Source organism: Chenopodium album, chromosome 12, assembly GCF_948465745.1.
Source record: "Chenopodium album chromosome 12, dcCheAlbu1.1, whole genome shotgun sequence".
In the NCBI taxonomy this organism is placed as follows: Eukaryota; Viridiplantae; Streptophyta; class Magnoliopsida; order Caryophyllales; family Amaranthaceae; genus Chenopodium; species Chenopodium album.
In genome coordinates this window covers 3,388,718-3,415,119 of record NC_137845.1, presented here as the reverse complement: position 1 = coordinate 3,415,119, position 26,402 = coordinate 3,388,718, and the positions used below count along the sequence as shown (strand labels likewise).

The window sequence follows — 26,402 nt, the reverse complement described above, 5'->3', positions numbered from 1 at the left end:
ATGGAATCATAATAGGATATGAAGCTACAAGTTTGGGAGGCCAAGACTGGAAAGATTATAAAAAGATTTGGCAATGAAATTTCTCAGGAATTTTGTTCAGCTCGACCTCTAGATTACCTTAAGTGAGTCAATTTCGATGCTAGTTCATTTTGTCGTTTCAGTTATTTTTGTGATGATTGAATATTCCTGCCTCATGCTTGTGTAGATGGGAATACAATGATAACTATTTTGCCACCCTAGTAGGATCCAATCGTATGGTGACTATCTATGAAACCAAAACGTTTTCTCGTGTTAAACATTTGATGTTCAAACAAGTACGCGAGTTTGGTTGGTCACCTTCGGCATCAGTACTAGCACTCTTTGGTGACTCCTATGTAAGATCATACGTAGAATTACATGTATACATACATCTTGTATGTTTTTAAGTGTTCGTTGTCCTTAAACATATGTTAATTACATTGCAATTGCAGATGAAAATTGTTGATATATGCAGTGGTAAAAAATTGTATGGTTATTCTTGGGAAGGGGTGGATGATCACAAGCTTTTGTGGCAAAGTGATGGAGACTACCTTGCCTGTATATGCACAGGGTTTAACTACAAGAAAATATTTCTTATAAGCCTAAAGTCCGGAAAGGCCGGGTTCATTTCTCCTCACCATGATTACATTGATCTTGCTTGGGAGGGTAATGGGAAACAATTTGCAGTTAGTCGCGGAGCTGATGATACAGGGCAAACCACAGTAACCTTTTATACTATGAACGAGGATAAAAAATATTTGAGGCAGAGGATGAAAATGGTAAGTAATATGATTGCACATTTTCTCTATTGGTCTCCAAATGGTAACTATATGGTGATGCAAGGACCATTAAATGGGTTCCGGAGAGTTGTATTTTTATGATGTGATAAAACATCAACAATTGGCCTTTGTACACTTCATTGCTAGGGATCTTCAATGGGATGCTAGTGGCAGGTGGGTTCTTTTTCTTTAGCTGATTCCTGTCTTTAATCTTTGACAAAACCTTTGTGTGTAATTTGTTTTTTCTCCTTCACTGAAGGTTTTTCTTGACGCGGGCAACTCGTAAGAATTGCGATGAAGTGGTTCGGATTTGGTCTTCACACGGGGAGAAACTTATTGATGTTGGTCCGTTCAATTTTCATGTGGTAATGAATTAATATCCATAGATAGATTTTGATTTTAAAACATAACCTTGCTTAGAAGTATGAAGTTCTTCATTTGTTTAATTGTAGTGCTGGAGCAATAAAGCGTCACTTGTTGCCGAGAGTGCTAAATATGATGATTTTACAAATGAGTCGTCTGCTATTGGTCTCTTTACAAATGAGGATAAAAACCAAAAGTAATATGATGATTTTACAAATGAGTGCTATCGGTCTCTTTTCAAGGGATGGTGAAAGTATCCTTGAAAAGAGACCGATAGTTGATTCCACTGCCGATCCTTCGAGTAAGCTGAAAAGGAAGCTTTGATCATGGATAAATGTATATGTTCGGGGTGATGATTTTGAACACTCTTTAACTTTTTTTTAAAGAACTGAACACTCTTAACTGCTTTCACATATCTTGTAGCCTAACTGATGTGCATTGTCATCAAGGGCTAGGGATTTTTTTTTCTTTTTCTTTCAGTGCTATATATGGACTAATGACTATGGAGTAATTCAATTAAAATCTGGAATGTATGATTTTGTGAGATTTGACTACTCAAATCTTCTTTTTAATTAAAGTGTTGAAATTTGCTGTTTATTTGTTTGGTTGAACATTTGAGCTTGTGTTCTTCTATGTAATTTGGGAAGTGAATGTAAGATTTGTGGATTACAGAGAATAAATCTCGTGATTCAAAGAGTGTGTACATGTTGCTGGAGTTTGATTTGGATTAGATTTTGTTTGGCAGGTGGAATTGGGAATCAAATGGTTTCTGATGTTTGTATCAAATCAATAATTAAAATCTAGAAACTTAAGGCAACTATGAAAATCAAAAGAAGAAAGAATAATGGAATCAAATTTAAAGAATGGAAGGCATGCTCAATGTGTTGGTACTGGTTCCCCTATTTACTTGACTGTTGTTGATTTAATGAAGGTGGTTTCATTTTTGTATACCCATTCTTTCCTCCATTAAAGCCAGTTGTGATGGAGTTTTTCCCATCTTTCTTTTTCCAAAACTTCATTGGATTTTTCCTATATGTGATGTGAGAGAATCTCGAATGCATTGAGATAACTATGCTTAGTTCACATTCCTTAGGTTTTTGGCTTTGATTATTTTAGGTTTTTCTAATTTTATGAATATTATGAATAAGGGGGTTTCAGTTTTACATTACTCTTACTTTTGAGCCTGTACAAAGCAATTAAATTTAAAATAATTCAAGAACATCTGAAGGAAAGAATTCAAGAAAGCATTGGCCATGAGCAAGATCTGGCGATTGTTAGGAGCAAGGTTATAAATAAGGAATCTGGGCTTGACAGAATTGTTCAGAAGTTTGCCACAAGAGATATAATTGGGAGGTGATGAAATTAGTAACTTGAAGCCTCTTGCTACAATTGATCTTATACAAGTTCTGGAGAAGATGGTATAATGGTGTTAATTTTGGAATGTGAAATATTGAAAGCTAAAGAGTAAAGACCATGAACTTGGCTCAGAGATCTGGAAGGACAGTGATGAGCTAGAATTGGCTGAGGTCAAGGGTCAATTAGTTGATCTTGAATAAGGTTTGCAGAGGATCATCCTTAAATCAAAGGCGATGCAATTGGGGATCAGGGGAAAATCCCTACAAATAATTGTCAGAAAAGATGGTTATGGCTGTAATTACGGAGTCAGAAAATTCAAAATCTGAAGTCCAAGAACTTGATTCAAAGTTGTATGGAAGTCAAAAGGCTGTGGATGAATTATTATTGAAGGTGAAAGAACTTGAAGATTCACTTCAATCTAGGGTAGTTCCCCCTGATACAATCCAAAAAAGGAGCCTTTTTGATGCAACTTCACTACCTTCAGCAATCTGAGATATGGTAATTGCTTACTTTTAACATTCTGTATCTTTTGTCTTTTGGTTACATAAATTATCAATGTGTCATGACTCGTGAATTAGGCTGTAAGATCTTGGAGAGCATTGTGCACTGGGGTTGCTTATATAGCTTTTGACTATTAAGCCATTACATATATCTCTTGGTTTGTGATTCTAAATTTCGAAATTTTTAGTTGGGTATTCTCCAATAGTTTTCATATAAACGTTTGTAGTAAATTCTAGGTTTCTATCTTTGTTGCTCTATCAGATTTCATGTGTTTTGGTGTATATGCCATTGTTCGTTTCTGCAGAGTGTGCTATTTATAACTGTGATATTGATGCATAGAAAAGTTTGGCATCATCTTTATCTATTGTTGTTTAAGTGCTGGATCAGTAATTTTTTTTTCAGGGTTCCGTATCAAAAGCTACAATTTCTCCTTTTCCATCTTCTACTCATGTAAGAACAATGCAGAAGGGGTCAAGTGATCATATTGCTGTAAATATTAATTCAAAACAAGTCGACTGTTGGATAATGAATCAGATGCGGATAAAGGTCTTGTATAATGATGGGTTGAGAACTTTCTGGCTTCCATTATTTTTACAACTTTGGGATGATTAAATTTCACTTTTTTTTTTTTTTTTTTCAGGTCATGTCTTCAAGTCTCTTAATACAGGATTGATGGAAAGCTTTTATCTCATCTTGAATCTTTTTTTATGTGATGTGTCAATGTTTAGTACATAGTTCAAATTTTTAAGTTATAGACATGAGAATGAAATGAATTGAACTGGTGAGTGAAAAATATGTACTAAACTTTCAAAAGTGCACAATGTGGGCTTAACACAGAGTTTAGGGAATAGATATGCAGGACATAGTAGTAGCAAATGAAGGAACGACATACTCTGATTCTTTATTGAAACAAATTGTGTTTCTACTTCATGATTAGAATGTATAGACAATTTTGTGAAACATAAGATTGCATTCCAAAGCCGGATACATTCCGGAAACTATCAAGGCTTCTCATCCATGATGGATACATTTTTTGTTAAACCGGCTTAGGAAAGTTAATATCATGACTTCATTTTGAAAACCAAGTAGCCAAAGCCTCCCATCTTAAGTAACTTCATAATCGTGCAGTCATACTCATATCTCATTTGTTACCCTAGTACTAATTCTTCTTTTCCAATCCATGTAGGGTATCTGGTGGTCAATTGTTAATGAGTCGGTCATGAAGTTCTTTCACTACGAAAATGTCAAATTAATCTCTTAATCACTTACTATAAAATTCTTATGAAAGATGTTCAATGGTCATACCATCAATTAGTTAGGTTTAAGTAACAAAGTTAAGACGAGAATTCAAAAGTTAATATATGGAAAATATTACTAAAATTATAAGAGTCACGGAAATACATATTTTGAGTTATTTTACGACTAAATTATAAATCATTTTGACAAAAAAATTTGATTAATCACCCGACATAGATAAACATCTCTAATTGTCAATTAGTAAAAGGAAATCACTAACTCGAAATTCTAGAACCCAAGTTGAACATTTTCAAAAGAGGGTGATGCCAATGGTTATAGTGACTAAAAATGTAACATTTGACTTCTCATATTGATTTTTACCACACTATGATAAATTGATGAGGAATCATTAGAATAGTATTGGTAATAACAAAATTTACAAGGTCATTACTCATTATTACTGATCTAATTATAAAGCCCATAGTACAACAGAAAGCACACTCTAAGTAGTAAGTTAGTAACTAGTAATTAAGTACACAAAAAACAACACATCTTACTATTATTGATCGATTGACAGAAGTATAAACCTAATTAGTGTGATTAGCATTCTCCCCAAACCCTAAAATCAATACTATGATGATGGGTTGTCGCAAGAAATCGTACAAAAATATGACAAAATTCGATGAAGCACGCTCTAAAAGAACTTCCAATTCGATGGAGAATAGAAGACTTCTTAGACAGCAAAGATTTATGGGTAAGCGGTTGGAGTCTTTCAATGGAGATATTACTTCACAACTTACGCAGGACAAACAGGTAAGTACGACATACCAAGTTTTACTCATAGTAAAGATTTCATCTTTTTCTAAAAGCTTTAATTGAACATGCTTTGATTTTATATATTACGTATGTTGTTGATTAAACTTGTTTATGATTTGATTCTCGATTATGTTAATATGTAGTACATAACTTTTTATGTTTGTTTTGATGAATTATGTGATCATCAATACATTGAGACAAATTCAATAAAATTCGATATGATATTTTAGTGCACAATGGTGGCGTACATTTATATAGGTTCATACAGTCAATGTGTAATAGCCCTACACACGTAAGTAGTATGTATTGCAATTGTGTTCGAGCAAATTAATGTTTTAGGGTCGAAGTAGTGTCGAACTAATAAGAATAGAAATAGGTACACTCCTCCAGCAAAAAATATGGGACTCTCGTTTAGTACATTGTAATGAACATATTATTATTGTGGTGTCAATGAAATTTTCATTTAAAGAATTATACTTAGCGTAAATTATGTCAAATGATATAAGTTAATTTAGTCAAAATTTGGAACTTGAATGAATCATGTATGCTTGTTCTTTAATACTAGTATAAAGCATTACTAATTGACCACCATATATAAAAATTTCTATTACAATGTCTATTTCTTTATGAAAATGAGCCTTATTTGCAGAGCTAGCTTTTTTGAAAACAAGGTTTGTTTCATAGATTAATTCGTTTATTTTGTTTTTCAAGATGATGAATGTGCAATCGGGAACAAATTATGACATGGGTTTTCTGTTAACGAGGGATCAAACAATTGGTCATATACTGTGTTGCAAATGTGGTACTTCAATTCTTCCAAATAACGCGAACATGTGTGTGAGCTGTTTTTCATTGGAGACTCGAATAACAGATAGTCTACCAAGCCGTGTTAGTATAGTACATTGCCCGAATTGTAAGAGTTACTTGCAGCCACCATCAACCTGGTTAAAAGCCGAATTAGAGTCCAAGGAGTTGTTATTAATTTGTCTCAGAAGGCTGAGGAAATTGATTGATTATCGACTTATTGATGCAAATTTTGTGTATTCGGAACCTCATTCTAAAAGGATTAAGTTGAGGCTTAGAGTTCAAAGACCTGTTCTTAATCAAGTATATGTTGAGAAATTACATGACATCGAGTATGTTGTTGTGGATCAAAGGTGTCAATCTTGTATGCCTTTAAACCCCGATTATTGTGAAGCTGTTGTGCAAACAAGGCAACATGTCCCTCACATGCGTACATTCTTATACTTGGAAGGCCTTATTATCAAGCATCAAGTAGCCATTTCAGCAGTGAAACTCAAGCGAGTAGACCACGGTCTTGACTTCTTCTTTGCTAAGAAGCGCGATGCTGTGAAGTTCTTCGACTTCTTGTGTAGTGTTGTATCTATTAAGCCGCAAAATAAGTCTCACAAGCAGCTATTGTCCCAAGACTCGAAAACTATTATCTCTCAGTATAGATTTAACATTGCTGCTGTTATAAGCCCAATTTGCCGTGATGATCTTGTTTATGTCTCGCCTAAACTTTCATCCAAACTCGGACAGATTGGCCCCCTTGTGATTTGTACGAAAGTGAGGAGGACTATCACTTTGTTGAATCCGTTGACATTGAAATATTGTGCAATCGATAGTGATCAATATTGGAGAGAACCTTTCAATCCTTTACTAACTAGTAATCAGCTAGTAGAGTATATTGTGTTAGATGTTGTGATTGTTTCTGCTCAAGTTGATTATAACAGATGCCTGAAATATACACTAGCTGATGTAGAAATTGCTAGAGTTTCTGATTTTGGAAAAAATGACAGAATCATTTCTGTAAGAACACATCTTGGACATCTTTTGAAACCCGGAGATTGTGCTCTTGGTTATGACCTATATGGATCGAACTTTAACAACAGTGAGGCCGAGGACAGGAAAGAGTTGTTGCCAGACTCGATTTTAATAAAGAAAAGGTGCACAGAAAAACAGAAGAGAAAGACTTCAGATGAAGAGAGGACTAAAACTAATGATGATTCAGAGTACCATCAGTTTCTGAGAGATTTGGAGACTGATCCGGAGAAAAGGTTCAAGATATCCTTGCATGATAATAGTACTGCAAATGAAGATTGTTCGCGGGAGATTGAGGCTACTGCTGCTGCTAGGGATGTGGTGTCGTTTAACCAATTGGAAGATGTATTTGCTGATCTAGTCTTGAGTGATACTGATAACGATGATGCTTGTATTACTGATACAGAGTGATGCTAATGAACATCTTTAAGGATATACATTTCATATAGCATGTTGTTTGATTGCCATGTCTAAGTATATTGTATATGAGTATTATGTTATGGTGCAGCTCATTATATATACAACTTTTTTCACTAATTGAATTCGAGTCTACTTGCAGCACAACTAATAATAATTGATCCAAAATAGATGTTTATATATATGCTTCTTATCTAAGCTTGTGTCTTGTTCATTTCAACGCGTAATTACTACTTTAAGTGGAAAATTGTTATACTTCTTGGTGACATTAAACTAATTTCTTAGACGACCACCACACACTAGGTGACTAGGCTCGAAACTTTTGGAGAACTCATCGAGTATGTCGAATAAGAGAGGCATTGTCTATTTGTGTACGATATATGTTCGAACTTTAATAGATAAGTTTAACAATTTCTATTCTATCCTAAATGCATGACTATAACAACTTATAGGGTTGCCGGCGGTGGACTAGTGGCTAGGTTAGGGTTTGGTTTTTTCTTTTTATTTATCATGTATCCATCTTGGGCCTAATTAGCGGATTTCATCCAAAAATCAGTTAGATAGTGGTGAAATCCAATTTTATTTTTTTTTTAATTTATTTATTTTTTTGTGGTGTTATTAAAGTTTGAAATTCTGTGGTGTTATAATCCATTTTTGAGGTATTATTTTTAAAATTTCCTTTTTTATATACAAATCTACATCTATCTATCTACACTCTTTAAAAGTGAGAAGTTTGACGAAATTAAACGGTATGATAGTGTGCTTCCGGATCTGCCCTCGGCTTGGGATGCTATAAGCGGTGATGCCACTGAATGTTGACTTCCTTTTCTTCCACCTCAGCTTTGTTTTTAATTTTCCCTTCATCACTCAATCATTTATTTTTTCTCTCTCTCCCTACTTTCTTTCTCTTTCCCTTTCTACTATATTATTTTCCTGTCATTTTCCCTCTGTTGCTCTCATTCTTCCACGCTCTTTCATTGTCGAGTTCTCCATTGAAGCAATTAGTAAATTTCTTCCAACACCTCCGATGTGAAAGCCAATCGAATTCAATTAATCTTCAACTGTAGCGTAATCGAAGGTAATCTCTCCTAATACTTGAAATTGAACCTTTGTGTGCGATTTGTAAGCAAGTGCCCCATAACGCTTTTAAGCTACTTTGCTCAAGCATACATTGTGCTAGATATGTGTGTGGTACGAGCGAAAACCGAAAATGTTGCGCGGCCTTGTTTTCCAAAGCCTTGTCATTCGGCTTTTGAAGAAGTGGAACAGCATGTTAAAGATATTTGGGATCTGTCGAGACGACGGTGCGATTCGATCTCTCTTTCAAATCTTTCATTCACATGCACTTTTGTAGGCAATCACCAACAAATTGACTCATGTGTGAAATAATGACAATACATTGAGAATTCAGCAAAATGATGATGACATCAACTCGGATCGTACTGATGATAATATTCAAGGTGTAAATGATGATGATGAAGATGATGATGATGAGGTTGCAGGGCCACTTATTTTCTTGGGAACTGATGATGAACGATCTGATGAAGAATTTTGATGATTTTTATCTATGCTTTTTGCTCGTTGGATATCAGGTTTCTTTTTGTTTAGTGTAATATTTTAAATTAGACTCTCTTTAATTGTTTATGTTTACAGTATTAGAGATTGTTATAATTTATACCTACTATATATTACTAGTACCACTTTACCAGTATTATGTATTAACACAACAGTACTAGAATATATGAAGAATGAGATACAACCATACAACAATCTTTACATAGAGCAATCACATAATTGAAAAAGTGCAAGAAATACAATTCGATTTTAGCAGTCCTTTCAATCTAAATATCATTATGCTAACAATTTGCCAAATGAATTTGTCAATAACAACATTGAGTCCACCAAGACTTTCAGGCATTTTAAACAGATTTTTTTTTAACAATTCTTTCTTCAAGCCTTAAGCCTACACGGCTACAGTGCACACAAATTACCTATGCACCTCAGCTTTAGCATCTTATCATCGAGACTTGGCCTTGAGCTTACTGTCGTTCTGAAGCTAGCTTGTCCTGCTTGATAACTTTACCTAGCTGCAATGAATAGGCAGCTAAAATCATTCAAATCTCTAAGGAAATGTGAATTAGACAAATGATAGATGTATCATGTATGTGGTGTTAAGACATGTAATTGAGGATATAAACCGAATCAGATTATGAAAAGGAGGAAAATATTAGAGTAAACAATCAAACTATCATAGGATTCATACAAGAGACGTAAGCTAAATATGACTTGGTTACAGACTTATCACTGGTTTTTTCATAATATACTTCAAGTACAGGGAAAAAAAGAGCGATAGTTGTTTTCCATAATCTAAGGCATTTAGCCCTTTGCCAGTATGCTAAAGTCTAGACAAGTGCATAAAAATCACTAAGACATACTTATATGCATCCTTTATGTTTGAACGACATGGTCCGTCTCCAAACAAACAATACAAAGGAATTAAGATACACTGCTATGAAGGAGTTCATTCAATAGGTATATCCGTATATGTGGTATTGTCGTGTTGCCGGCTTGTCTCTGCTAACTGTCTAATTAGTAACTTACGGCCACATAAATATATCAACAAGAAATGCTATGTGTAATTGAAGACATAATTGCATTAACCCTTCATTCATGATAGATAAAAAGTGACTCTCCTATATTGATGGAATACATGATGGGCATCTCCAATGCACTCGATCTAGAAATCAAATTTACCACTGAGAAGCAACAAATCAGACATAAACCACTGATCACTTGATAAGCAGATATTTAGAATCAAACATTGCAAAAGCAAATCCAATGCAACATTCAATGTGCTAGATTCAAACGCCTAAAAACATTCAATGTTAGATTCAAACGCCTAAAAACATTCAATGTTAGATTCAAACGCCTAAAAACATTCAATGTTAGATTCAAACGCCTATAAACATTCAATGTAAGATTCAAATGCCTAAAAACAAATGCAATCCCCCCCCCCCCCCCCCCCCACACACACACACCACGTTAGAGCAACGGTGGAAGCTGCCAGGGAATGGATGCGCTCTATAAAATTAACACAGATGCAACAATAACCTAAGAGGGTAGAGATGGTCTAGGCATGGTGGCAAGGGATATCATTGGGGACGGAAAATTGGCGATGACAAGGGGAAGATATTCTGAGGGAAAACTCAACGTTATAGACCACATTTGGAACAACATGGTGGGAAAACAACTCAAGTGTTCCCGCACACTCTCAAGATTGGTGTTTCATAATAGATCAAGCATCACATGCAAGGGCTAAACACACAGGCACACAGCTGTATTCTGTTTTTCTAAGACAACACAATCTTCCAGTATGTAAGCCCAACAATGGGTTTGTAGATATTTACACTGCTAACAAAAAAATTCATGGATAGGATCAAGTGATCAAAAATCAAATTTTTTGCATATACGTATAATCTTTCATGGAATGGAACAACAATCAAATTATTTGCGTATAGTTAAGGACAAATAAAGTGGCAAGAATGATATACAACCTCCTCCCTTGAAAGAAAGGGTTTTCTCTCTCGAAAGAAAGTGCGTCCTCTATTTGCGAATAGCTTTCTACCGGCCTCCGGTATCTCTGTGATTGCTCGTCTCTCTCTCGATTGACCTGTGACATGGAGGACGAAATTGCTTCTTTGTGTTCCAATCTCCGAATTCACGAAGAGGAAAACACAGCGATTGACTTTGGTGACATATCCCCTAGTGATGAGGAGAAGAATCTTTCCCTTATGCTGATCGGTAAACTCCTCACGCGTAGGACCTACAATGTAGATGCCTTTAAGAATACTATTACGAATTCCTAGAACCCTACCAATGGTGTTGCAATTAGGGTTCTTGGCCCTAATCTATATGCTTTCCAATTCTTCCATTGGAAGGATATGGAGAAGGTCTTGAAAGGAAGACCATGGTGTTTCGACAATATGCTAGTGGTGCTGAAGGAAATTGATGGTAACGAACAGCCGGAAGAGGTAATTCTTAATCAATCCCCTTTTTGGGTTCGAATAAAAAATCTCCCATTTAATTGTAGAACTGATGATGCGCACATTCGAAAGCTTGTGGAGGGCATGGGTGACATCCTTGAACTGGAGGAGGATACTTTAGGGGTTGGCCGTATCCGTAGAGTTAAAATTATGCTTGATATAACTCGACCTTTGAGACGATTTCAGAAAATAAAGGATCGAAGGGGCAATGATCTTCGTGTTGATTTTGCTTATGACGATTGCCCTTTTTTTGTTTTGCTTGTGGTATAATGGGGCACTCAGAACGTGATTGTCTTGTCGTTTCGAAGGAGGACAAGCAAGAAAATCTTGGGTGGGGTACTAGCTTGAAGGCTACTCCTAGGAAGGGTATTTCAAAGGAGGAGGAAATTAATTCTTTGATCTCTGCAAAACGTTTGGTCTTTGTTACTAAGCAGTCTGATGATGTTGTTCATGGTGATAAGGTGAGTAAAGAGTTGATTGCCCTGGTGCATCCCCAAACTGACTCGCCTAAGACCGTGAACAATTGTGCTACTACTTCTCCTTCCCCTGTTCCTGAAAAACAGAACGTTGAGGCTTCGAAACTTGCAGGGACTGACAATACTCCTCCCCTGATACAGAATGTTGCTACCCCTAACAACATCATGCCTCTTGGTCAGCCTTTCTCAATAGGATGCTCTGCGAGTGAGGAGGGGCGTGGAGGGAGGAAAAAGAACTGTATACTTACTGGTTGCAAGCAGAACTCGAATTCCCAAACATCCCGCAAACGTTCCCTTGCTTCTGATGGTATGGACATGGATGGTTCTGATGGGACAGGCAAACGTCTTAGACAGGATGGCTTTGATAACTTGGAAGATAGTGCTAATATGGAGACAGATTTAGCAGCGGAGGTTGGCTCGGACCAACCCCGCCTCCCTCAATGAATGTCCTCTGTTGGAATTGCCGAGGTTTGGGTAACCCCTCGTCAGTTCGACAGCTTCGTAAGTGGAGTAACAAATTTACCCCCGGTATAATTTTTGTATCGGAAACGATGATCAATAAGGTTGAAGTAGAAAAAATAAAAGAAAATTTGGGCTTCGAACAGGCTATTGGTGTGGCTAGTAGAGGGAAGGCAGGTGGTTTGTGTTTATACTGGAGAAAAGAGGTGAATTTTACTTTAGTTTCTTTCTCTCACAATCACATTTGTGGAGATGTTACTAATGAAGAGGGGACTTGGCGTTTTGTTGGGGTGTATGGGTGGCCAAAGGAAGAAGAGAAGCACAAAACATGGGATTTAATTTGGCATTTGTACTCTGAGTCGCCTCACCCGATTGTTTTTGGAGGTGATTTCAATGAGATACTCTCGTATGGGGAAATTGAGGGAGGGGCTGACAGAAATAGGAAAGAGATTGAAAATTTCCGTGACATGATCTATGATTGTGAGCTTCGAGATTTGGGTGGTACACCTGGGAAAGAGGCAATACTATGGCAACCCGAGTAAGAGAACGCCTAGATCGTTTTCAGGCATCTAGAGCCTGGCGCAACTGGTTCAAAAAAGGCTGAGGTGGAGCACCTTGTTCGGTATAAATCTGATCATTCAGATTTGCTACTAAGGCAGGAGGAGGGGAGGAAAAATAAAAAGAAGAAAAAAAGGACTTTTAAGTTCGAAACAGGGTGTCTTTTGGATGAATCTTGTGAGAGTGTTGTACGTGAAGCATGGGATAACTCAGAGGGTGGTGCGACTATCGAGCGTATTGCTGCTATTGCCCGTGGTTTGACTACTTGGATCAATGTAAAATTCCACAAAATCGAAAAACAAATCGATGATGTTGAGACTGCTTTGAGTGCTACCAGCTTAAACGGCCTTCACCTGAGAGTATTCGCGAGTGCACGGAGGTGGAAAAAAAGCTTGATGACTTGAATGAAAAATTGGAAGCATATTGGTTCATCCGTAGTAGAGTGTCGGAGGTGAGGGATGGGGACAAAAATACCAAGTATTTTCACCACAAGGCTTCTCAGAGGAAGAAGAAGAATTTTATAAAGGGTATTCTTGATGAGCAGGGGGTTTGGTGTACCGATGAGGACAAGATTGAAGGGATTATTTCCAAGCACTTTGAGGGGCTCTTTTCTTCTGCTCTCCCCACCGAGGATGACGTTCAGGAGGCTTTAAATAATGTGCGACCCTGCATTTCCGAAGCCATGAATTCTGATCTTACTAGGCCGTTTACAAAAGAAGAGATCCTAGCGGCTTTGAAGCTCATGAGCCCTTGTAAAGCCCCGGGGCCTGATGGTATGCACGCGGTGTTTTACCAACGTTTCTGGCATATTATTGGGAATGAGGTAACCTCTTTTGTTAGTAGTATTCTCCATGGTTGTGCTTCCCCGAAACCTGTGAATAACACCAATATTGTACTCATCCCGAAAGTTGATTCCCCCACAATTACTGCTGAATATCGTCCCATTGCTCTTTGTAATGTGCTCTATAAACTGATGTCTAAGTGTATTGTGATGCGGCTTAAGGATATTCTTCCTGAGGTCATTTCTGAAAACCAGAGTGTTTTTGTCCCGGGCCGTATTATTACTGACAATGCTCTTATTGCGCTGGAAATTTTCCATACTATGAAAAATAGGAGTAAAAGTAAGAAGGGGACAATTGCTATGAAGCTGGACATGAGTAAGGCCTATGATAGAGTGGATTGGGGTTTTCTAAGGAAACTTCTCTTGACGATGGGATTTGATGGTAGATGGGTTAATTTGGTGATGGAGTGTGTAACCTCGGTTTCTTACTCTTTTGTTATTAACGGAGGAGTCTGTGGTTCGATCACCCCTACTAGGGGCCTGCGGCAAGGGGACCCTCTTTCCCCTTATTTATTTATTCTGGTGACTGATGTTTTCTCTAACATGTTACAGAATAAAGTCCGTAATGGTAGCCTTCATGGGGCTAAAGCCAGTCGCAATGGACCGGAGGTCTCTCACCTTTTATTTGCTGATGATAGTTTACTCTTTGCTAGAGCCAACCGACAGGAATGCAAAATTGTAGTTGATTTACTCAACCAGTATGAAAAAGCATCCGGCAGAAAATTAATTATGAAAAATCGGAAGTCTCTTTCAGTAAAGGGGTCCCTATTGAGCGAAGAGAAGGTTTGATGGAGATTTTACACATGCGACAGGTTGACAGACATGAGAAATATCTTGGCATCCTGACTATTATTGGTCGTTCGAGGAAAGCTATATTTGAGGCAGTTTTGGATAGAATTTGGAAGAAAGTTCAAGGGTGGAAGGAGAAGCTCCTTTCAAGTGCAGGGAAAGAAATTCTTCTAAAGTCTGTTATTCAAGCAATTCCCACATATTTGATGGGGGTATACAAATTTCCCGCTATGATCATTCAACGCATTCACTCGGCCATGGCTCGCTTTTGGTGGGGTTCTAGAGAGGGTCGGAGGAAGATACACTGGAAAAGTTGGGATTCTATGTGCACTCCCAAATGTTTAGGGGGCATGGGATTTCGTGACTTGGGAGTTTTCAATGATGCACTCTTGGGGAGGCAAGCTTGGAGACTTGTCAAAGCTCCATCTTCTCTGCTAGGGCGGGTTTTTAAAGCTAAGTACTACCCTCACTCAGATTTCCTTGAGTCCTACCTTGGCTTCGCATGGAGCTACTCGTGGCGTAGTATTTGGGCATCGAAGGCAATTATTAAGGAGGGTGTTTTTGTGGAAAGTTGGAAATGGGGATAGCATAAATGTGTGGAAAGATCCTTGGGTTGCTGATGCGGAGGGGCGCTTTATTTTGAGTGAGGAATCTTTGCCCATTACGAAGGTCAGCGATTTAATTGATAATGGGAACAATGAGTGGAGATATGACTTGCTTGATGAGCATTTTAATGATAGGGATAAGCAATGTATTTTGGCAATCCCCCTCACTGAACGAGAGCAAGATGACGAGCTTATTTGGGCTTTCTCCAAATCAGATGAGTATACTGTTAAATCCGCATATTTACTAGGGAAAGGGCGTGACTTAGACCTTTTCCACTTATGGATTGCTGTCGTGTTCAAGGCCTTTGGGAGGACTGCTACTGTCCTCAGATGGCGAACTAGGGTGAATTCGACTCTATATGTGATCTTGTGACAAGTTGGAAACATCTTGACCCGAAGATTGTTCAACGTGGTATGTTTTTAGCCTGGTGTATTTGGGGGGATAGGAATCTTAAAGTGTTTCAAGATAAAGCAACTCTGAATGTTGTAACTTGTGGGCGTGTTGCTAGATACGTGGAGGAGCAAGGGAGCTATGGAGCTCGAATTTATGGAGCAGTTGGTCTCCGTCCTGTTCCCAGCCCAAACAAATGGAATGCGCCACCTGAGAAAATCATCAAGATAAATGCTGATGCCTGCTTATCTGTTGAAGGGTGGGTTGGCCTTGGAGTTGTTGCTAGGAACCACGAGGGACAAGTCTTAGTGGCTGCAACAAGAAGATGTCGTGCTTTCTGGTCCCCTGAAATTGCCGAAGCAAAGGCCTTGCTGTTTGCTCTTAAAATTGGAAAAAGGTATGGTTTTTTGGATGTTTTGCTTGAGTCGGATTGCAAATTTGTGATTGAAAAGCTTTCAAAGAAGGCACTGTCCTTGGAGGTGGATGCGATCCTTGGTGATATTCTCGCCCTTTGCTCTGATTTCTCGTCTGTTGGTTGGTCTCATGTGAGACGTGATGGTAATACTGTTGCTCATAATTTAGCTAAACTAGTTCCTTTTGGTTTTGAACAAACTTGGGGAAACCATTGTCCCCAAGATGTTTCTCCATATGTACTTATGGACGTTTTGTCCCTTAATTAATCCATGGTTCTAGTTTGTTTCAAAAAAAAAAAAAAAAAAAAAAAAAAAAAAAGTGGCAAGAATGATCGTTTTTGTTCCAGCTTCACATACCTTAGAGGCCACAATTTTTCTACAACTATCTTGTAATGTTTGTAAACATTCAAATCTCTCTTTCATTTTTTTCATGTCAAAGCAATTCCAACAAAGGTTTTGACCACTCAAAACTCTTATCAACCAAATACTCCTGTCAACCAAACACTCAAAAAAAATTTCATTGAAGCACTCCATATAAAGTTAACTTCAGAAAGAATTTAAAAGGTATAAATGCTTCAATATAATCCTAAAAGTTTATAATAAACCTGTTAATGACAACATAATTTAATGTTACTAACCAAATGTATATAGTTGTCAGATCACGATCAAAGCTTCCTTAATTTATTCAGAGGCTAAAGTGGAATCATCTATCGGTCTCTTCTCAACAAAATGTTCACCATCTCTTGTATAAGACGATGATTCCTTTGTTAGATCAACCTCCGAGTTCCCAGCAACACATGACACCTTAGTGCTCCAAAACTACAATAAAACCACTATAATCATACTCTAAGCAAGCATATGGTTTAAAATAACTATAAAATCTAAGACCAACATGATAACAATTCAATTACCATAGGTAAATAAAGTGATCCAACATCAATAAGTTTCTCCCCATGTGAAGACCAGATCCGAACAACACTCTCAAAAATATTTTTAGGACTAGCCCGAGTTAAGAAAAACCTAAAAGAGGGGAAAAAATAAAACACACACAAGGAAGATAAATGAATCCATCCTCATTTGAAAATGCACCTACAAATTAATTTGTCAAATTTTCATTAAAAAAAAAAAAAAAAAAAAAAATACTACATACCTGCCACTACCATCCCATCTAAGATCCATAGCTATGAAGTATACAAGGGCCAACAGTTCAATCAATCAATCAATCAAAGCCTTAATCCCAAAAGTGGGGTCGGCTAACATGAACCAAATTTGATTATTCCGTGTAGTCATCAACATAAATCTTTCTCCTCCATCCCTTACGATCCAAAACTTCATCCTCACGTAAATCCATGCACTTCATATCCTTCCTCACTCCTTCCAACCAAGTCATCTTTGGTCTCCCTCTTCCTCGTTTAATCCCTCCATGGTCCCACTCTAACATGGTCCCACTCCTTACAAGGGCCAACAGTTGATGATTTTTAATATCATAAAAGTATAATTCTCCGGAACCATTTAATGGTCCTTGCATCACCATATAGTGACCATTTGGGGACCAATGAAGAAAATGAGCAATCATACCATTTAGTGTTTTAATCCTGTGCCTCAAATATTTTCCATCTTCCTGTATTGTGTAAAAGTTTATTGTGGTTTGCCCCACCTCATTAGCTCCACGAGTAACTGCAAATTGCTTCCCGTTTCCTTCCCAAGCAAAATCAATATAATCAAGATGAGGACTAATGAACTCGGCCTTTCCAGATTTCAAGCTAATAAGAAAAATCTTTTTGTAATTAGTCCCACTACATATACAAGCAAGATATTCCCCAGCACTTTGCCACAAAAGCTTGTAACCTTCAACCCCCTCCCAAGAATAACCATACAATTTCTTACCACTGCCTATATCAACAATTTTCAACTGCAAAATTAAATAATTGTTTATAAGCATATTATGCACAAGGAATAAGATATTCGATATAAGCAGACAATACGTATGAAATTCTATAGCTTCTTTTCCACTTACATATGAATTGCCAAAAACTGCTAGTATTGATGCAGAAGGTGACCAATCAAACTCCTGTACTTGCTTAAACATCAGATGTTTAAGACGAGAAAATGTTTTGGTTTCATAGATAATCACACAGCTGGATACTCGGACAGCAAAGTAGTTATCATTGTAATCCCATCTGTAGAAGCATTAGGAATATTCATCATATATAAATAAACAACCAACTCAATGGAAATAAAATAAATGGACTCACTTAAGGTAATCTTTAACTGAAACTAAATAAGTTTCTGGAGAGCTTCCACAAAAACTTATTCTGATGTTTCCAGTCTTTGCCTCCCAAACTTCTAGCTTCACATCCTAAGAAGTCATTCCAAGACCACACAATCAACGTCCGGTCATCATTCTTATGGAAAAAGGAAATAAATGCTGCAACATAATATTGGAAACTAGATTACTCACCGGTTGGTTTTCCGACACCCAGTACAAGAGATATATATAATTTTCCTTTGGAGAAAACTCAGCAGCACCAACCTACAAAATTAGTCAAATTGTCAATGCTGCCAAAAAAAATTTAAAAAAATTATAAGCAGTAATGAAAAAGGAATACCAGTCCACCCGCAGAAAACACAATTTCCTGAAAAGAAGGTTCAGTATGCAAGACACACAATTCTTTTTCTTTAAGACACAACAAATAAGACCCAAGAGGAGACCAACACAGCCTTCAAATTCTTCAACTGCAAAGAATTAAAGTTCATTAATTGCAAGATAAATACATTTAATGTAAAGAGTATACAAAACAAGATAGTTCATTCATAGCTTCCATAAAAAATCACATCAAGTACATCTTGGTTAATAGAATACAATGAAGCAAGTCAACAAAGCATATTAAAACGATAATACACATTCAAGGAACTTGGTAAGGGAGATAATGATACACAGAGATATTCATGATAATTGATACTCTGTACATGATACACTGAAAAAAAAAAAAAAAACAGCTACACATAGAAACTTACATCGAAAGAGTGATGAAGCAAGGGCTGAAATGCATCAGAATCATCATCATAAGTATAGATTGTGACAGCACCTTCATCCAGAATTGAATAGTATCGCTTCATGCTCCTACTTGAGCCTGGGAAAAAATTTCATTGAACAACTACAAAGCCTGAGTCCTAAATTAGAAAAATTTGCACAGTTAAACATATTGCATCACGAAATTTCGAAACAATCTATTCCACATTCACTACCATGGTAATGGAATCCCATCCCATACATGTGAATTTCTTCATGATTTTCCATTATGAGGGTATAGAGAATTAGAGATGACCTTACATTACCATTAGTAGTGACATCAACTATCTTTCACAAATTTACACATTGTTTCATTACCATTATCGCGATTTATAACAGTCCACCAAACGTGTCATATATGAATATGATTATGCAAACATATAATATAATCATATATACAGTCTCATTCAAAAGTGAAAACTTTTATTAATTCGAGTGCAAACCCTCATTAAAGGAGAGTATGCCTACCTATAACATGGTGTATCTTAGCCATTCTCCCTCTATTTCTTCAATGACTGTTCCCGACTCGGCTTATTTTCTTGATTAATACCAGCTCAGGTTGTATTCGATAAAGAAAAATCAACAAACTCCATCTATCCCAAATTCAAGTGCAATATTCAAATTTTTTTTATTTATTAATTTAATAAATTGATCATCAAATAAAATATAGTACATAATTTAATAAGTTGAGCATCATCAAATTAGAAACTATATAAAACGAAATATTTCACTCGATATCAGGCCCGTTAACGTCAATTTTCATGATTTCGAATTATTAGCACATAAGTTGACTCGATTATCAAAGTAGGCTCGAATAATTGCGTTAAATTCTTCGAATATTTAAAACCAATAGTTCAATAATCTAACCTAGAAGAACCCTAAATTGAGGAAATTTAAATCAACGATTGTGAAATTTATGTTCGATGTTTTTTTTTTTTTTTAATTTAGAAAAACATCTTACCTCAACAGCAGCTTCAATGAAGAATTCAGACTGCGCTGCGATGGAGGAGAGAGAGGGTTGAGCGCAACTGTGAAATACGAGTTGATACAAAGGGAGAAAAAGAAAAGAGAAATTATTTTTTTTTTTTATTTATTTACTGAAAAGAGAAAATATTAATCAACTGCAAACATGTCAAAAGTTGACGTGTAATTCGGAAATTTTATTGTATTCGTACTAGGATGCATCCGTGATTCCGTGCTAAACTGCTGCGTAGTAGAAAATTATGTGAAAATTACTCCTACCGTCGTGCGTAATTGTTTTAGGAGAAAATACAAGTGCATTTTTGTAAATAAATCAACAAAAAATCCTAGTCAGCAAGGCATTTTTATAAATAAGTCAATATTTGTGAGACCCGCATTTTAATAAAAGTTGTTTGTATTCATATGTTTAGTATGGGTTGTAAATTCCTTCAAAAAAAAAAAGTATGAGTTGTAAATATGATTATTTAATACTATATCGAAGTATATAATAAGGGTCTGTTCTCATTAACTGAACTAAACTGAATTGAAATGAATATTTTATGAGAGAAGGAAATTAGAAGTTGAAATGAACTGAAAATAATCGTATGAGAACAGGCCCTCCTAAGTGGCGAAATTGTTAAAATTAATACCCATATATACCAACTTTCTCACTCCCTCAATCTCCACAAATTAGTTGTGAAATCAAGCAAATGTCAATATTATGTGCTTAATCACACAAGATGTGTTGGAAAATATAAAAATGAAGACCGTATGAATTGCTATTCATACAAGAGATGTGCTTAATCAATATTCTCATTTCCATGATGTATAAATTAAACTTTTAACTTTTCAATATCCCAATACAAACAATAATTTATCAACTCCGATTCAATTTCCCTAGCTAGACAACCAATAATTTATCAACTTCAACTTAGTTGATCATGAACAACATAGTTTTAATTAATGATCCAAACTCGGATTTTTTTTTACACTTGTGTGATTTGTAATGAAATAGCTCATAACCCGAAAGTAGTTGTTTGCACATCGGATCCCGATTGTCCCGGAGTGTATGTATGTGGAACAATTCCACCCCGTATTCATTGTATCCAAAGATTTGTACAACTTTGGAAACCACAGTGGAGTACGGAACATAGAAAACTAATTTTAACAGGATGTTGTCGAGAAGATTGTCAAGGCCTTTTGACAACTACCATTAGGACTCCACCTCAGGCTACTATAGCAAGGGTAAATGATATTCCACGACTCTGTGGATATCCTGGTTGTGAGTACCGTGCGGCATACAATGCCCTACAAAATCATGCCCAAAATCACCACTCGGACCTTGATGAGTCTGATGTAGATGAGGAACAAGGACAAGGTAATGTCGATGATAGTGATGAGGACGACGATAATGATAATGACAATCAAGGAGAAGAGCAAGGTGATAGTGAGAATGATGAAGGGAGTGATGATGGTGGGAATGAAGAGAACGATAACGAAGATAGTGATAGTGATAGTGATGATGAAGAAGACGAGCAACAAGGATATGATGACGGACAAAGTGATGGTGATGGTGTGGAAGCTATGATTCGTTCATTCCATCAACAGTATTTCGTTTTTTGACCGATCTTTGGAACTTTCTTAAGGTTTCTTGACAATTCTTCTTTCAATGTTTTAGCTAGAGTTTTGCTTAACGGTTTTGTTATCCTACTTAGAGTAGATTTTAAGTGTTTAAAGCACGTACCATTAGATATCACTAATTTTTAAGGTTTAACTTTTTTTTTTACTTTTCAAATTTGTTTTAAGATGCATGAAGTTTTACTTAATGCAAACATCATCTTGATAGGATTGTAATGTTTATTTAAAGGCTATAAGTGTTTAACAAATATCATTGAAAAATTAGCCTGCAGTTCTATTATATTGATGAAGAAACGCTCAAAATTGCCTCCTTTTGGTTTATTAAACCTTTAATTTTCCTTTAGCTATTTAATTAATTACGTTACTTATAATCACAAAATGATTCATACACTTTCATTCTCAAACTTCAAGCAAAGTGGATAAAAATAAGTAAAATATCACATGAAGCAGTTAGTTGTTCTAAGATACAAAAAAAGACATCTTTCAATGTAGATTTAGCACCGCTAGCTGCTGTTATATAAGTCCATTTTGCTCACCGCTATCTGCTGTTATATAAGTCCATTTTGTTGTGATGACCTTATTATTTATCTCTCGCCTTAACTTTCTTCTAGATTCCGACAGATTTGGTTCCCCTTGCAATTTTTACAAATGTACTCGTATTGACATACTTTTCTGTTGATTTCGATAGATCCTATATTAAGCAGTAAGCAGCTATGCCTATTAGTTACATATATTGTGTTGTATGTTGTGTTACTACCTCTGAAGTTGACACCAGATGCAAAAACATGCATGTAGATATTGCTAGATAGGGCCGGGTGTTGAATTTTGGAAAGAATGACCAATTCATTTCTATAAGAGCACATCTCAATGTTATGACTTGTATGGATCGAACTTTAAAAACATCAAGGCAAAGGAAAGCAAAGAGTTAAATAAAAGGTTTGAAACAAGCACTAGTAGAAAAATGAAGATTGGCACTGAGTAATGTGGCGAAAAAATGGGCAGGATTTTGAAGGAAGCAGTGGCGGATCCAGAAAAAATATTTAGCGGAGTCAAAATATATTTGATAAATTTTAATGGGGTCATTTAATGAAAAATATAAGCAATTTTTATAGGAAAAAAAATTAATTTGATAAGAATTTTTTTTTTTTAAAATCAAGTGGGGTCAAGGGACCCCACAAAAACCCCTTGCATCCGCCACTGGAAGGAAGAATATTGGCACCGGTGCAAACCGAACCGGTGGGAAAAATAATAATCCCACCGGTTTGAACCGGTGCCAAATTTTTTTTAAAAAACCGTTAACCCTATAACTTCCTCTATTCCCCTCTTTCCTCTCCTCTCCTCCTTCTCTCTCCTTCGTTCTCCTTCTCTATCCTCCATTCTCGTCGATCTCCTTCTCTCTCGTCGCCTTCTATCTCCTTCTCTGCTCTCTCTCGTCTCCTTCTCATCGCCTTCCCTTTCATCTCTGCAACAACACCACCACCAAGACTGTAACACCCCCAAATCTCCCTCTATAGAAATACTAGTATAATACATATAATTATACCGTAGAGATAGACTTAGGCGTATTACCGCCGCGTAATTACGCAAGGCTACTCAAAATACTTAACTCAATAACAAAACTTGCAGCGGAAACTCAACTTTCTTTTATTAATACTTAAAAATAGTAACATTGTTATGAGTACTCAAAATAAAGACAAGGCCAACATTCCTAAACTAGGTGAAGCAAATCCCAGGACTCACATATGCTCATTCATGACTCCACCTGAAAATAGTCAACACTGCTTACCATTACGGTAAACAGGGCGAACCAAAACAAATAAGAAATACGGATTAGCAAATTATACTAAGTACGATAAGTGCAAGATAATGTAAATTCAATTTATTTGCAAACATGCTTTTAAAATCAATTTTAATAATTAATCCAATAATTTCAAACTCATTATTCCAAAACCGATTCCAATGATTCAATATTCAAAATAATAGTTAATAAAATCAATTCCTTTATTAAAAACCAATTTCTTTTAATCTAATTCCTCACCCAAGTGTGCACACCCCTAAGCTAGTCTCCTTATATTACAAGGCTATTCTTGAGGAAAGACCAGGTCATACAAAGTCCAAGGCCTTATCAATAAACCAAATCCGCATAGTGGGATTACCAACATGCTTAAAAAGCATTAATAATAATAATTTAATGGTTCAATAAAATCCTTTTAATATCCAGTAAATTTTAATATAATTCAAACTCCTTTTTAATAATTCCACATACTTTGAAAATCAAAACCTTTTAAATAGATACTTGAGAATAAAATCTCATATTAATAACTTTTCAAAATCAATAACTCTTCTTTGAAAAACCTTTTATTTAATTCAACAAACCTTTTAAAATCAATTCCTTTATTTAAACACGATAAGTAATTCAAACCATTCAAAACATGATTTAAAAATCAATCATTCAAAATAATTTTATTAAAATCAATATCTTCAAACATAATTTATTTCAAAATCATAATTCAAATCAATTTAATTCAATCACCAATCAAATCATGTAAAACATGTTATTCAAACCAATCACTTTCAAAGGTATCTAGCCACCTAAACGTACCTTCTTGCTAGAAAAATCACACAAAAAGAACCTCAAGAACCTTGATTCCGAATATCAATCAATACTTCGCACTTTAAAGTTCAATCACGAATACACCTTGCAAATAACATAACCATAAAGTTATCACAACATAAACTCAAATCTAATGTGCATGGACTATAAAACTCTTTTAAAGTAATACTTTAATATAAAATTATAGCTTTGAAATAGATATTTGTATTTTAGAAAACTAACCATGAAGAAGATAAAGGAATAGGATTAAAGAGAATTGAATTTTCGTTGGAAAGAATAGGCAGAACTTGCAGAGGTCATAATCCTTCAATATAACTCCGAATTAGGTGATTCCTTAGCCTAACCTCAAGGATTTTTCGAGAGGAACAATCTTCTGTGAACATCAATACCCCAAAAACTGACCAGAAGTACCCGAAAACTGGCTTCAAAGGTATATGGGATAATATTTGTATGAAAAGAGGAGAAGAAAAGTATGAAAAGGTTTAGGGAAAAGAAGAATAAGAGAGAAGAAGAGAATTGGATTTTTAGTGTGAAGAATATGAGAGGTATGAAGGGGTATTTATAGGCTAGCTCATGCAAGAATTATGGCAAGAGAATGTGGGAAGAATTATAGTAAAAAGTATTAAGGAAATTACTTGGAGAAGTGAATAAAGAAATATGGAAACTTTGATATTAAGGTGATTGTGTATAACAAAAATATGGAAGGTATGTTGTCATGAAAAATATTAAGGAAATTGGAATTACTTGGGGAATAATTAAGAAGAATGAATGGCAAGAAAATATGATGATTGGATATTAAAAAGATGGAGAATTAGAATTAAGAAAAATACGAGATTTTGGGAGATAATTTAAAATACAATTTTACCAAATAAATTCCCCCAAAATAATTCAAAAGGGCCGAAAATATTGAGCTTACCATAGCTCAAATTTTCGGATTCCTCTAGATATATTTAGGAAGATTTTGCTCGATTTTTAAGGAATAAAATAATTGTATAAATAATATAGAATAAATAATTAAATAATTAATTTAATTAAATACCAATTATTTACCAATAACTAACCAAGACAAATCAGATTTTCCATTCATGGAAAATCCGAAATTCCTTAAATCATTATTGGGAATTTTCGGCCATATTAAATAATTAATAAAATGTTATTTTGTTTTAATTAAAATATCCAAAATATGTAAATAATCCGGTTTTAAAATAAGATAAATGGATAATAAATCTTATCCAAAATAATGATTAGTTTTTAAAATACTTTTGGCGCCAAAATTCAAATATTATTTTGGCTCCAAATAATAAATTTACTAAAATACCCTTTTTAGAAAATACTAATTAATTAGAAAATACGTTTCAAAAATACGGGGTATTACAAAGACCACCTCAAAGCCCTCCTCTTCTTTCCCCTCAAAGCCCATCACCGCCACCGCCACTAACCTCGCCACAACAACAACACCACCAACACCGAAATCAACAACACCGACAATTCAACATCAACATCAACAACAATTTCAGCCTTTTTTCACACTTTCTCTCTCCTCGTGATGAAACCAAAGGTATTCAGGTCAAATTCGACCATGAAAACTCTAGATCTAGAGTTTTCATGGTCGAATTTGGCCTCGTAAACCCAATTTCAAGGTTTTGTGTGGTCGAATTAAGGTATGCGTCTTTTTTAAAAAAAAATTTCATTTTTTCTCTTTTTGTTGATTTTTGGGTTGTGATTTGCGAAGGGGGTGGTTTTAGGTGGGTGGTGGGGTGGTTTGCTTTGGTTCAGTGGTTTTAGGTTGGTGGTGGGGTGGTTTTAGGTGGGTAGTGGGGTGGTTTTAAGTGGGTGTTGGGGTGGTTTGCGGAGGCGGGGTTGTGGCTAGTTGTAGTGACGGAAGCGAAGGCGACGGCGTGGGTTGTGGCTGGTTGTGACGGTGAATGGTGGTGGTGGGTTTAAAATTGCAGATTTAATTTGTTTTTTTTATTCTATGTTCTAAGTTTTGAGGATTAAATATCAAGATTATTTTTGTTTTAATCTTAATTTTAAGGATTATATTACTTGATTTTTGCTTGATTAATTTATTGTAGGTTTTATTGTTGGTGCATGTTTTAATTTTTGCGTCAATGAGAGCTTCAAGATCACTCTCCATGAACTCAAACACAAGATGCAGATTCAAGAATAATGTTGTATTTTTAAAAAAAAAATAAAAAAATTGTATATTAACAATTTATTGATGAATATATA

The 26,402-nt window shown here is 35.7% G+C and overlaps 3 protein-coding genes, 1 long non-coding RNA gene and 1 pseudogene across 7 annotated transcripts in view; 4 read left to right on the top strand and 1 right to left on the bottom strand.

The window, feature by feature from the left end:
* LOC145570055 (mitochondrial import inner membrane translocase subunit TIM10-like) overlaps window positions 1-26,402 on the top strand; it is a 45,280-nt gene that overhangs the window by 4,451 nt on the left and 14,427 nt on the right. The gene's annotated exons all lie outside the window — the stretch shown is intronic.
* On the top strand, window positions 22-1,315 carry LOC145571640 (uncharacterized). Its single transcript, XR_014096603.1, has 4 exons — window positions 22-374; window positions 471-971; window positions 1,057-1,162; window positions 1,250-1,315. It is a non-coding gene; the product is annotated as an uncharacterized LOC145571640 (long non-coding RNA).
* Window positions 4,923-7,304, top strand: LOC145572798 (uncharacterized; annotated as a pseudogene).
* Window positions 9,151-19,021, bottom strand: LOC145571639 (uncharacterized). 4 transcript variants are annotated; one of them, XM_081630659.1, is made up of 9 exons: window positions 18,904-19,021; window positions 18,495-18,621; window positions 18,347-18,418; window positions 18,141-18,244; window positions 17,903-18,065; window positions 17,036-17,797; window positions 16,797-16,905; window positions 16,524-16,704; window positions 9,151-9,397 (listed from the first exon to the last, which is right to left on the bottom strand). In XM_081630659.1, the coding sequence occupies exons 5-6, from the start codon at window positions 17,972-17,974 to the stop codon at window positions 17,159-17,161; spliced, it is 711 nt and encodes a 236-aa protein (XP_081486785.1). In that variant the 5' UTR covers window positions 17,975-18,065; window positions 18,141-18,244; window positions 18,347-18,418; window positions 18,495-18,621; window positions 18,904-19,021; the 3' UTR covers window positions 9,151-9,397; window positions 16,524-16,704; window positions 16,797-16,905; window positions 17,036-17,158. The 4 variants fall into 4 exon arrangements, with proteins under 4 accessions (XP_081486785.1, XP_081486784.1, XP_081486786.1 ...); XM_081630658.1 differs by having other exon boundaries at window positions 16,797-17,797; XM_081630660.1 differs by having other exon boundaries at window positions 16,797-17,797; window positions 18,347-18,621.
* On the top strand, window positions 12,381-16,152 carry LOC145572797 (uncharacterized). The gene is made up of 7 exons (XM_081631760.1): window positions 12,381-12,826; window positions 12,944-13,121; window positions 13,184-14,086; window positions 14,240-14,365; window positions 14,500-14,688; window positions 14,915-15,414; window positions 15,528-16,152. The coding sequence occupies exons 1-7, from the start codon at window positions 12,381-12,383 to the stop codon at window positions 16,150-16,152; spliced, it is 2,967 nt and encodes a 988-aa protein (XP_081487886.1).

What these genes read in the sequence shown, in the direction of transcription:
- LOC145571639 (XM_081630660.1), bottom strand. Translation starts at nt 17,974, where the DNA reads ATGTTTAAGCAAGTACAGGAGTTTGATTGGTCACCTTCTGCATCAATA. An exon ending in CAGTTTTTGGCAATTCATAT is followed by an intron (nt 17,798 to 17,902) that starts GTAAGTGGAAAA and finishes TTAATTTTGCAG; the next exon opens with TTGAAAATTGTTGATATAGG.
- LOC145572797 (XM_081631760.1), top strand. Translation starts at nt 12,381, where the DNA reads ATGATCAATAAGGTTGAAGTAGAAAAAATAAAAGAAAATTTGGGCTTC. An exon ending in GTTTGACTACTTGGATCAAT is followed by an intron (nt 13,122 to 13,183) that starts GTAAAATTCCAC and finishes GAGTGCTACCAG; the next exon opens with CTTAAACGGCCTTCACCTGA. An exon ending in TTCCCACATATTTGATGGGG is followed by an intron (nt 14,689 to 14,914) that starts GTATACAAATTT and finishes CTTCTCTGCTAG; the next exon opens with GGCGGGTTTTTAAAGCTAAG.